The sequence below is a fragment of the Phacochoerus africanus genome, chromosome 15 (assembly GCF_016906955.1).
Source record: "Phacochoerus africanus isolate WHEZ1 chromosome 15, ROS_Pafr_v1, whole genome shotgun sequence".
Taxonomy (NCBI): Eukaryota; Metazoa; Chordata; class Mammalia; order Artiodactyla; family Suidae; genus Phacochoerus; species Phacochoerus africanus.
In genome coordinates, this window is record NC_062558.1 from 50674678 (window position 1) to 50687188 (window position 12511).

The 12511-nt window shown below is 46.6% G+C and overlaps 1 protein-coding gene across 2 annotated transcripts in view; it reads right to left on the reverse strand.

Moving 5' to 3' along the window:
- The window catches only part of PI4KA (phosphatidylinositol 4-kinase alpha), a 100124-nt gene extending 87751 nt beyond the window's left edge, over positions 1-12373 (reverse strand). The window contains exon 1 of one of the 2 annotated variants that reach the window (XM_047762136.1): positions 12146-12373. In XM_047762136.1, coding sequence (XP_047618092.1) covers positions 12146-12289 — 144 coding nt within the window. In that variant the 5' untranslated portion in view covers positions 12290-12373. The remainder of the gene's footprint in view (positions 1-12145) is intronic. The other variant, XM_047762137.1, reaches the window with a different exon arrangement.
- Between the last annotated feature and the right edge of the window lie 138 nt (positions 12374-12511).

Genomic DNA, 12511 nt, shown 5'->3' on the forward strand with positions numbered 1-12511 from the left:
GGGAACCTCCATATGCCACTGGTAAGGCCCTAAAAAGAAAGACAAAAAAAAGTAAAAAAACACTGTATATATGAATATATATGCTTTCATATTTTATGATCATTTAAATAAATTATAATGTACTGTGAAGTTTATAACACATAAGTAAAAATCTATGATAGCAATCACAAAAATGGGAGTCAAGATGGAATTACAATTGTAAGGTTATTACACTATAAATGAAGAAATATAATGTTATTTGAAATAAACTATAATAAGTTAAAGAGATGCATATTTCAATCCTTAAACAGCTACTTAAAAAGAAAGAGAGGAGTTCCCGTCATGGCGCAGTGATTAACGAATCCGACTAGGAACCATGAGGTTGCACGTTCGATCCCTGGCCTTGCTCAGTGGGTTAAGGATCCAGTGTTGCCGTGAGCTGTGGTGTAGATTGCAGATGCAGCTCGGATCCCACGTTGCTGTGGCTCTGGCGTAGGCTGGCAGCTACAGCTCCGATTAGACCCCTAGCGTGGGAACCTCCATATGCCACGGGAGCGGCCCAAGAAATGGCAAAAAGACAAAAAAAAAAAAAGAGAGAGAGAGAGAGAGAGAGAGAGAGAGAAATACACCTAATAAGACAACAGTGGAGATGAAGTGGAACACTAAAAAATGCTGAGTTAATTTAAACAAAGGCAAGAAAAGAAAAAAAACCAGACAGGACAAATAGAAAACAAGTATCAAGATGGTAGATTTAAATTCAATCACATTAATAATTAATAACAATGTAAATGGTCTGAAAACTCTAACTACAGGTAGAGATTTTCACACTGGAAAAGAGCATGCTTCATGCTGTTGACAAGAGAATCACTTTAAATGTAAAGACATAGACTAAAAGTAAAAGAATAGAAAAAGATACACTATGCAAATACCATTAACAAGAAGGCTGGAGGAGTTCTCGTGTAGCTCAGGAGTAAAGAACCAAACTGGTGTCCATGAGGATGTAGGTTCTATCCCTGGCCCCGCCCAGTAGGTTAAGGATCCCGTGTTACTGTGGCTGTGATGTAGGCCAGCAGCTGCAGCTCCGTTTCAACCCCTAGCCTGGGAACTGCCATATGCCACAAGTGCAGCCCTAAAAAAGAAAGAGAAAACAAAAAGAAGAAAGCTGAAGTGGCCATATTAATATCAAAGTAGATTTCATAAACTTTTTTTTTTTCCACAAACACAGCAATGCCAGATCCAAGCCACATCTGTGACCTACATCATAGCTCAGGGCAACAGGATCCTTAACCCACTGAACAGGGCCAGGGATCGAAAAAATTGGGTTCATTACTACTGAGCCACAATGGGAATGCCTCAAAGTAGATTTCTGAATAAGGAACATTATGATTCATGATAATAAAGAGATCACTTGATAACAAGAAAATAACAATCACAAATGTGTATGATCCCAAGAATCAAGTTTCAAAATACATGAAGCAAAAACTGACAAAATTCGAAAGAAAAAGCAACAGACCCACAATTATGGGTGGAGACCTCAACATTCCTCCCTCAGTAACTGACAGAACAAACAGACAGGAAATCAGTAAAGATGCTGAAGACCTGAAGAACACACTCGACCTTACTAATATTTACAGGAGCCTCTATCCAACAAAAGCAGACATGCGTTCTTTTCATCTACATTTGGAAGTTCCATCAAGATATATTTTACATATGCTGGATCTTATAGCAAGTCAATACAATTAAAAGGACTGAAATCAAAGTACATTTTCCCATAGCAACAGAATTTAGAAATTAATATCAGAAGAACACCTATAAAACTCCCCAATTTTTCAGAAATTAAACAACATATTTCTTTCCTTTTTTTTTTTTGTCTTTTTGGCATTTCTTTGGCCGATCTCATGTCATATGGAGGTTCCCAGGCTAGGGGTCGAATCGGAGCTGTAGCCACTGGCCTACGCCAGACCCACAGCAATGTGGGATCCGAGCCACGTCTGCAACCTGCAGCACAACTCACGGCAACGCCGGATCCTTAACCCACTGAGCAAGGCCAGGGATTGAACCCACAACCTCGTGGTTCCTAGTCGGATTTGTTAACCACTGCGCCAAAATAGGAACTCCAAAACAACGTATTTCTAAATACCTCTGAGTCAAAAAAGAAATGAGGGAAATCAGAAAATATTTTGAACATAATGAAAAAGAAAACACAACATATTAAAATTTGTGGAATGCTGTTAAAGCACCAGAGGGAAATTTATATCTTTAAATGTTTATATTAGAAAAAAAGAAAGATCCAATAGCCTATGATCCTATAATTATATAACTGCAGTCATAAGTACCCTAAAACAATTCTAAGAAAAGGTATCCTAGAAAAACAATGTTTAATATTCTACTAAATCTAATTTTTACAAATCTATTTAAACTGATCTTAGGAGCTCCTGTTGTGGCTCAGTGGGTTAAGCACTGGACACAGTATCTGTGAGGATGCAGGTTCGATTCCTGGCTCTACTCAGTGGGTTAAGGATCCATCACTGCCGGCAGCTGCAGCTCTGATTCGACCCCTTGCCTGGAAACTTCCATAAGCTGCAGCTGTGGCCATAAAAAGAAAAACTGATCTTAAATATTCCCACCAATATGCTAACCATAGTTGACATTTTATTTTACTTATTACTAATAATTTAAGTTCTCCACCAATCTTCTAAAGGGTATCAAACTCTTAAATTGCTCCTATGATAAAGCTGACAATCATTTCCACGATGTGTCCTGGGTGCCCCCACCCCCCGCTCCATAAATTATAACCGGAGTAGCCTTTTTTTTTTTTTTTTTTGTCTTTTAGGGCTGCACCCTCAGCATATGGAGCTTTCCAGGCTAGGGGTCGAATTGGAGCTGTAGACACTGGCCTACGCCACAGCCACACCAGATCCAAGCCGCGTCTGTGACCTACACCACAGCTCACAGCAATGCCAGATCCTTAACCCACTGAGAGAGGCCAGGGATGCAACCTGCGTCCTCATGGATGCTAGTCAGATTCGTTTCTGCTGAGCCATGATGGGAATTCCCCACAGTAGCCTTCTTTAAGGTCATCATGAGTCAAAAGTATTCTTGCCTCTAGGCTTTTGCACAGCCTATACCCTCTGCTAGGAGTATTCTTGTACATGTGTCCTTGGCTGCCTCCTTTAGCTTCCCTATTTCCATACAAGTTGGGACCCCATTTTATCTCATCTCATACCAGTCACCATTTTTGAAAAATTGAGATAAAATTCACCAATGCCATTTACTTTTGCTTCACACACTTGTTACCATTTTAAATCACATTTACTTGTAGTTTCCTGTTTAATGTTTGCTTGTCTGTCTCTCTTCATGGTAAATTCCATGACAGCAAGTCCATGTCTACTTATTCATCCCTCCAATGTGCACACAGCAGGCACTCCAGGACACAGTATACAGATGAATGGATGGATGGATGAACGTCACCATCTTTTGCTTTCATACTGGAATACCCTTGGCTGTCCTGAACCCAAGCTTTCAGGCCAGCTCTAAGCAGAAACATTCAGGAAAAGAGAAGGGCTTTCTAGCAGAGATAGAGCTGCTCAGACTCAGCGAATAAGTGCAAATAAATGCAAGTGAGACCTGAGGGGTTTTGCCTCAAACCTATTGTATGGGGCAAGTTATCACACAAACTAAAGCAGGGTTATGGCTGGTTTGCTAATGTGTACAAAAGGCCAAGCTTTCTTCCAAAATGCCAAGATACATGAGAGAACCAAATACAAAAATAAATATAGGAGTAAAAATAAACATAGGAGTTCCTGTCGAGGCTCAGTGGTTAACAAATCTGACTAAGAACCATGAGATTGTGGGTTCAATCTCTGGCCTCGCTCAGTGGGTTAAGGATCCGGCGTTGCCGTGAGCTGCGGTGTAGGCTGCAGATGAGGCTCGGATCCTGTGTTGCTGTGGCTCTGGCGTAGGCCAGTGGCTACAGCTCCGATTAGACCCCTAGCCTGGGAACCTCCATATGCCTCGGGTACGGCCCTAGAAAAGACAAAAAGATAAGTAATCAGGAAACTGAGGTGCATGGAAACACTGCAGCAACTAAAATCGATGGGAACAGCTGCTGGTGAAAGAGACTGGAGGCAACCACATTTGCACCAAGTGCAAACTGCAAACACTGACAACATAGGAGAGAACCTGCAATAAGGAGTCGGAAATGGAACATCCCTGCCCTCTGGGGGTGAGGGCAAGAGTGACACATCAATTGTGAGACTCCCTTAAGTACCATAACAACCAATGTAGCCACAAAAATCTTCCTCACCTACATCACCTCAAGCCCTGAAACATTCAAAGGCCATTCCCTATCTCACCAAGTAGATCCACACCACCTGCTTTCTTTTTCATGTCTGCTTCTCTTTAAATACGTTGTTCCCAAAAATCCTACTTCCTGCTGCTTCTCATTCTCCTAGATGCTCTGCTCTCTGTCCTCTCCCTCTGAAATGCCCAGCCCTTGCCAATGCTCTTAGTACTTGCAAACGCCACCCTCATCACTTCCAAGTGTTCTTATTTAAAATCTCAGCTGAGGAGTTCCTGTCGTGGTGCAGCGGAAACGAATCCGACTAGGAACCATGAGGTTGCAGGTTCAATATTTGGCCTTGCTTAGTGGGCTAAGGATCTGGCATTGACATGAGCTGTGGTGTGGGTCACAGACGAGGCTCAGATCTGTGTTGCTGTGGCTGTGGCGCAGGCCAGCAGCTACAGCTTCCATTCGACTCCTAGCCTGAAAACCTCCATGGGTCACAGGTGCAGCCCTAAAAAGATTAAAAAAAAAACAAAAAAAAAAAAACACTCAGGAGTTCCCGTCGTGGCACAGTGGTTAACGAATCTGACTAGGAACCATGAGGTTGCGGGTTCGGTCCCTGCCCTTGCTCAGTGGGTTAACGATCCGGCGTTGCTGTGAGCTGTGGTGTAGGTTGCAGACGCGGCTCGGATCTCGCGTTGCTGTGGCTCTGGCGTAGGCCGGAGACTACAGCTCCGAGTGGACCCCTAGCCTGGGAACCTCCATATGCGGAGGGAGCGGCCCAAGAAATAGCAAAAAGACAAAAAAAAACCAAAAAAAAAAACCTCAGCTGAGAGTAACCTCACAGCAAGTGCCCACAATACTTTTACTTTCTTAATGCAGGTTTCACTCTTTTACCTTCCTTTTTTTTTTTTTTTTTTTGGACACACCTGCCGCATGTGGAAGCTCCCAGGCCAGGGATCGAACCCATGCCACAGCAGCAACCCCAGCCACTGCAGTGACAACACTGGATCCTTAATCCACTCAGCCACCTTTTATTACAATTTTCATAAACCTATGAAGTGCCACAGAGAAAAAGTTTGAGTCCCAAATTATCTTCACCTCCCATTCCCACCACCACTCCAGCAAAGTACAAAGCAGGTAAGTATCTTCCCAGGGGATTTTTATTGAAAAGCCATATAGTTCACCACCAGCTCCTTTCTGGACAGACACTGGCCAGCCCTGCACCTATTACCTCTGCTGCTAATTTGTAAGTCAGCTGAGGGTCAAGATTCCGTGCACATGCAGTACACCAACTGTTGAAAATAAGCTACCTGGAGTGGACACAGCTAGAAGTCAGTACTAAAGCAACCAGCCTGCAAGCATGAAAAGAACACAGAATTCAAATTTCCACACAACGGAAAACAAGAACACGGCAATATCATACAATCCCAGCACTTCAGCCTTGTGGGCTGTTTGCTTAACTCATAATATAACATAGCCAACCAGGGTCAAATATTACCTTGGGCTCAAAAGAATACCCTTTTATGCTTGCTGAGCTGGCAGGAAGAGATAACATAAAATCCAGCATGGGTGAAGCTGCAGATAAATATGTACCAGGAGTCCTGCTTATGCTGTCATAGCTAAGTGCAATCCTTTGGAGACAGGTGGGCAGTAAATATCAAGACCCAGCTACATGGAGTTCCCGTTGTGGCGCAGTGGTCAAGGAACCATGAGGTTTAGGGTTCGATCCCTGGCCTTGCTCAGTGGATTAAGGATCCCGCGTTGCCATGAGCTGTGGTGTGAGTCGAAGATGTGGCTCAGATCCTGCATTGCTGTGCCTGTGGCGGAGGCCAGTGGCTACAGCTCTGATTAGACCTCTAGCCTGGGAACCTCCATATGCCGTGGGAGCGGCCCTAGAAAAGGCAAAAAGACAAAAAAAAAAAAAAAGACCCAGCTACAATTTCACACGGGATATAATTTAGATGACAAAATGCTAGCTGTACAAACACTGTTTTACAAGGAAAAACTAGGAAGTCGAAACAGAGAAATGCTTAAGTATGGTCTGTCAATGCAAAAAATGACATGCCACAAAAGTAATAAATATGGGCTAGTTTTACAAAAGGCAATATAAATATACACAGTTAAAACCTAAAAAGGCGCTCTAAGAAATGAAACTGCTGATGGGTTAATATTGTGGGCTGAACTGCATCCCCCATCAAATTCACATATTGAACTCCTAATGTCCAGGCCCCTCAGAATGTGACTGTTTTTGGACACAGGGTCGTGAAAGAGGTGAAGTTAAAAATCGGGTGATTAGGGTGGACCAGTCTTATCAATCTGACTGCTGTCCTTCTGAGAAGAGGAGATGAGGACAGACAGACACAGAAGGAAGACCACATGGGGAGAAGAAGGGCATCTGCAGGCCAAGGAGGGAGGCCTCAGGAGCAACCAGCCCTGCTGACACCTTCATCTTAGCCTTCTAGCCTTAGAGCTTTAGGCCATGGAGGCACTTTGCTATAGCAGCCCTAGCAAACTATTAGTTAATGTGGCTCAATTACAGATAAATACTTTTTTCTTCTTCCAATTTCATCCCAAAATATTTTCGAGTTCTCTGTCTCTGTCTCTCTCTCTGAACCTGGCCATGCAGTCTCTGCACATATCATCTTTCCTAGTGAGCACTTTACATATATATGCATACACACACATACATTTTTTAGAGTTGATTTAGTTACACCAGTTCCAGTAACGTGAAGACCCTCTGCTGATGCTCATTCTCTCTCCTCTCATTCTGTGGTTATTAAGATGGCCTCACAAAAGAAAGGGAGCAGAATGGAAAATTTTCAGCTTCATGATGCTGAAAAAGATGCCAAAATCTTTGGAAATCAACTATACTTTAATTAAAAAAAAATTTTTTTTTAAGATGCCAGGGTGTTCCCCTTGTGGCTCAGCAAGCTACCAACCCAACTACTATCCATGAGGGTGTGGGTTCGATCCCTGGCCTCGCTCAGTGGGTTAAGCTGCCATGAGCTTGTGGTGTAGGTTGCAGATGCAGCTCGAATCCCATGTGACTGTGGTGCTGGCCAACAGCTGCAGCTCCAACTCGACCCCTAGCCCAAGAACTTCCATATGCCGCAGGTGTACCCCTAAAAAGCAAAAATAAATTTAAAAGATGCCAATACAATGATTTTCATTCCACAGCAGACCACTCTAAAGGACAGACTGGATAGTCATGACCTTCAGAAAGCCCACTGTCTAAAAAATCTGGGCACACGTTCCTCTGATTATAGTTAAGAGTCACCCAGTACATGTTCTTCAGCACATCTGACCACCAGAGCGGGTCCAGCCCATCCCTGATGCCACAGTACCATTTAAACATTCAGTCAATGGGGAGCTCCCTAGTGACACAGTGGGTTAAGGATCCAGCATTGGCACTGTAGCAGCTGGGGTTGCAGTGGTGTGGCTTCAGTTCCTGACCTGGGAGCTTCCACATGCCCCAGGCTCAGTCAAAAAAAATCAAAAACATCGGGTCAAAGGTTAGCTAGCTTCAAGACTCTGGCACTCTAACTGAAGAAGAGAGCAGGTATTTTAGGATATGAGAGGAAGAGAGTATGCTCAAAGCCTCCTGTGGTGGAAAGTCAAGTGGGAGGCTTGGGGTCCATTAGTAAGATTGGGTCAGGTGAGAAAAGGCAGGAACAGGTCCTGATTTCCCCAGCACAGAGGAGTATAACTAGGCAGAGCCAAGAGAACGCTTGGCAGGAGCAGCTGAGCAACATTCTGAAGACAGGAAAGAAGCAGGAAAGTACAACCTGAGATGGGCAGGCAGATGGAAATCAGAGAGGGAGTCTTTGGTATAGACAGGACTCTCCTCAAGTTTTCTCCTCTCATCTTTCTCCCAGAGGGAGAGAGCTGAAGGCTGAGGAGGCCTCAGAGGATGTGTTCAGAGGTGAACAGAAAGCCCAGGGGTGACCCTCAGGGCTGGGGCTCCAGTCTTAGGGACAGCCTAGCAAAAAAAGGTCAAAGTTCAGACAAGAATGCCCAGGATGAACAGGGCAGGAGTCTGGTCACCAGACCTGTGATGCAGGAGTAGATGGGAACTTGAAGCAAATCCGACTTCTTGTTGGTCACCTGAGCAACCAAATTAGGAGTTCATTTTTTCTTTTTCAGCCACACCTGGGGCAAATGGAAGTTCCAGGCATCAAATCCCAGGCACAGCTACAGCAATGCTGGATCCTTAACCTGCAGCACCAAAGAAATTTCAGGAGTATCTTATTTACCTGGCCTAATATGTATCAATTAATTGCTCAATAATAACTGTTTTCTGAGTGAAAGAGCAAATTAAGGAATTAACAAATAAAAGGCACTGAGTAGTGATAGGTTTGGTTTCTCAGCCTGGGCTTAGAGTAGGTGAAAGGAGTAAGTCAAATCAACCCCACTGTGGTGTAACAAGGTAAGAGGCAGAGAACATTATGGTATTAATGTGCCCAGGTGCCACTAAAAATGTGTCAGACTGCCTAAGAGCCCATGTCTGAGCTGAGGTGTCAGGCCTAGTTCAGAAAATAGCCTTCCTTGGGTCAACCCCATCTACAACCAGGCCCACTCAGTCCCCTGCCTCTTCCTCCTCTCTGGAAAAAATAAGGGAGAGAGAAACAAAAATAAGGATCTAGAGTTGTCACTGCTTAGTGTGGGTCACTGCTCTGGCGAGAGTTCAGTCCCTGACCGAGGAACTTCCATAAGCTGCAGGAGTGGGCAAAAAAACAAAAAAGGAGTCAACAGTCATCTCCCCTCTTAGGTCCCCATCTTTCTTACCCTAGATCATACCCAGAAGGGCCTTTACTCTTTTTTTTTTTTTGTCTTGTTTTTTTGCCTTTTCTAGGGTCACTTCCCACAGCATATGGAGGTTCCCAGGCTAGGGGTCCAATCAGAGCTGTAGACACCGGCCTACACCACAGCAACTCAGGATCCCAGCCGCGTCTGGGACCTACACCACAGCTCACGGCAACACTGAATCCTTAACCCACTGAGCAAGGCCAGGGATTGAACCTGAAACCTCATGGTTCCTAGTCGGATTCATTAACCACTGAGCCACAACGGGAACTCCAAGGAATCTGTAACTGGCTGTGATCAATTAATTGTAAACACCACTGCACTCGGACCAGCCAGAAGGGCCTTTACTCTTAAGAACCTCAAGAATCTTTTCCTTAGGAATACTAAGGATTTCTTGTTAATTGTTCTAAGGTAGGGGAGGGTAGGAGTGCCTATCGCAGCACAGTGGAAAGGAATATGACTAGGAACCATGAGGTTTCGGGTTCAATCCCTGGCCTTGCTCAGTAGGTTAAAGATCCAGCGTTGCCATGAGATGTGGTGTAGGTTGTAGACTCGGCTAGGATCTGGAGTGGCTGTGGTGTAGGCTGGCGGCTGTACCTTTGATTAGACCCCTAAACTGGGAACCTCCATATGTCACAGGTGTGGCCCTAAAAAGAAAAAAGAAAAAAAAAAAAGAAGTAGGGGAATGTAGTAAGCAGACATATAGGACTAAATGCAATTCACATGGTCGTTGGAACCAGCCACCTACAGAAGACTCTTCTGAGAAGGGAGTTGTTTCGGGGTCCCCAAGACCCACACATGTACACAGTCATACTCATGGTTAAAGTTCATTACAGTGCAGATACCCGCAGGGGAAAACCTACAGATGGGATCTGGAGAAACCCTCCTCTCATTTCCCCTGTATAGCAGCAAACAATGCTGGTATAATATTTGTGCCTGCAGAAGTCCACTAGAGACACAGCCCCCAAGGTTTTTACTGAAGGCTGGTCACTTAGGCCCTGCCTGCTTAGATTCCAGATTCCTGAGGGAAAGCAGGACTTCAACATAAACCATACTGCTCCAACAGAGTCTAGACAACGTGAATCACCTTTATCAGTTAGCACATGAACTGAGCAGTTCAAGAGCAAATTTCCTGATGCCAGCCAAGGGCCAACCTTGCAGGCAAACCCTTCTGAGGACAGCAGCCTCAGGCTTGCTCTCTTAACTCTTTCCAGAATTGGCTGTAAATGAGCCAATGAAACTAAAGTAGCTCCCAGAGTAAGAGCTATTAGGGAGCCAGGGACCAAAATGCTGGATTAATCAGTTGAAAAGCATTTATCTTGACAATCTAAGCAGTTACCAGAAGATACAAAGCTAACCACGTGGCAGCTGCAGAATCTTCTTGTGACTAGTACAGAAGGGTGAAAAGGGTAAGAAGAGCTGAAGGTGCATTTTTCAGTTCCTGAGTGGGGAAGGCTGCCACCACTGTAGGAGCCGCAGGACCCTCTCCTCCAAGTTCATCCACTTCCCTGCAAGCCCAGCAAGCAAACTTCTAATGTGCTCCTTGGTCCTCCTACTAAGAAGAGAATGTGCTGACCAGCTGGCAGGGATTTGTTTTCATAAAACCAGCACTGTGGTCCATTAGTCAGGCTCGTGCAATGGTAACAGGGATCATCCATTATGTATTCGGCTGCCTTTATTTGTGTTATTCTGTTAATCTTCACAGTACTCTTACCAAGGAGTGTACCCTTGTATTTTGCAGGAAAAAGCAGAGGGACAGACTGAGGAACTCAGCTGCCCAGAGTCACACCAATGCGTGCGAATTTAGGGTTTAGGCGTTCCCATCTTGGCTCAGCAGAAACAAATCTGACTAGCATCCATGAGAATGAACACAGGTTCCATCCCTGGCCTCACTCAGTGGGTTAAGGATCCGCCATTGCCATGACCTGTGGTGTAGGTCACAGATTCGGCTTGGATCCTACGTTGCTGTGGCTGTGGTATAGGCCAACGGCTACAGCTCTGATTCCACCCCTAGCCTGGGAACCTACATATGCTGCACATGCGGCCCTAAAAAGCAAAAACAAAACAAAACAAAAAACAGGGTTTAAATTCAGGTGATCCTATCTCTACAACCAGTATTCTTTCCCTTCTGTTGCACTTGCCCTCTGATTAGAAGTCAGGTAGGCATCAGTCTCCAGGCCCTGCTCACCCTCCAAGTTTGAGAACCTACAAAGCCAAGGAAGGCCTAGGTCAGCCTGCCAAAGTGCCTAAAACGATTTCACTGGGCACCAGAGCCACTCCCAACTGTCAGACAACAATCTTTCCATGTGCCAGGAGGCTGTGCAGAATCATCCCATCCCTTCAATGCTAACACATTGCAACGAGTCTCATCACACACACGTGGCGTGGGGGAGCTGCCCTTTACTGTCCAACTCTTTGTCAGGCATGTTATGCTAGAATTCAATACTCAAGAACGACTTCATTTCACAGATAAGGAAACAGAGGCTCCGAGGGTTCAAGACGACATACAGCGACAGTGCAGGTACCTTCTCAAACTAAAAGCTGTTTCCCCCCGTCCCAGGCATCCGTGGGGCTGCCTCTCCCCCTCTCCAAGATAAGGAACGCTCCGGGCTGAGTTCTTTTTTCTTCAAACACCCGCTTTCCCGGTCTGAAGTCTCCTCTAATCTCGCAAGAAAACAGTGCGCAGCAGACCTGCGTTTCAGAAAGCGCTCCCCGACACTACCCCACCGCCCTTCACCTCCACGGACAAAGCGCTTACAAGCACCCCTTCCCCGAGGAAGGCAGCGCCCAAAGTCACCAAAAAAAAGGCAGGGCGAGCGGGGGCCACCCCAGGTTCGACCACGGCCCCCGCCGCCTCCGCCCAGCGGTGTCACTAGGCGGCCCCGGCCTAGCCTGCCGGGAGCTCACAACCACCCGCCCGCCACACGCCCGCCGGCCCCCTGCCGCACCGGCCTCCTTCACGAGCTCCTCGCGCCCCCGGCATCCGAGGCCCACCTCGGCCTCTGCAGACCCCAGCCGCGCCTCCAGCGCCCCGGCCCCCTCCTCCTGTCAGCCCGCACTGGGCCGCCAAACTACCTTCTCCAAGGAAGCCGGCCTCTGCACCGCCAAGGAGCGGGCCAGCGACAGGACTGTGTTGAAATAGAAGCCCCGCGACGCGCCGGCGCCGGAGGCTGAGCCGGAGCCGGCGCCGCCGCTTCCCCGGGCCGCGGCCGCCGCCATCGTCGCGCACCGCGGCGCCACCCGCCGGCTTTCCGCAACCTGCCCGCCAGCGCCGGAGCCCACAGCGCAGGTGCGGCCTCATCCGGCCGCCCCACCACGTGACCTCGCTGACACCGGTGGGGCGTGGCCGCGGGCTGCTCCACTGCCCGCGGGGGTTGGGGGCAGAGCGGCCGCTGTGCCGCGCGCGGGGCGTGGTTTCCCCCCGTGGCGGGACCCGATGGT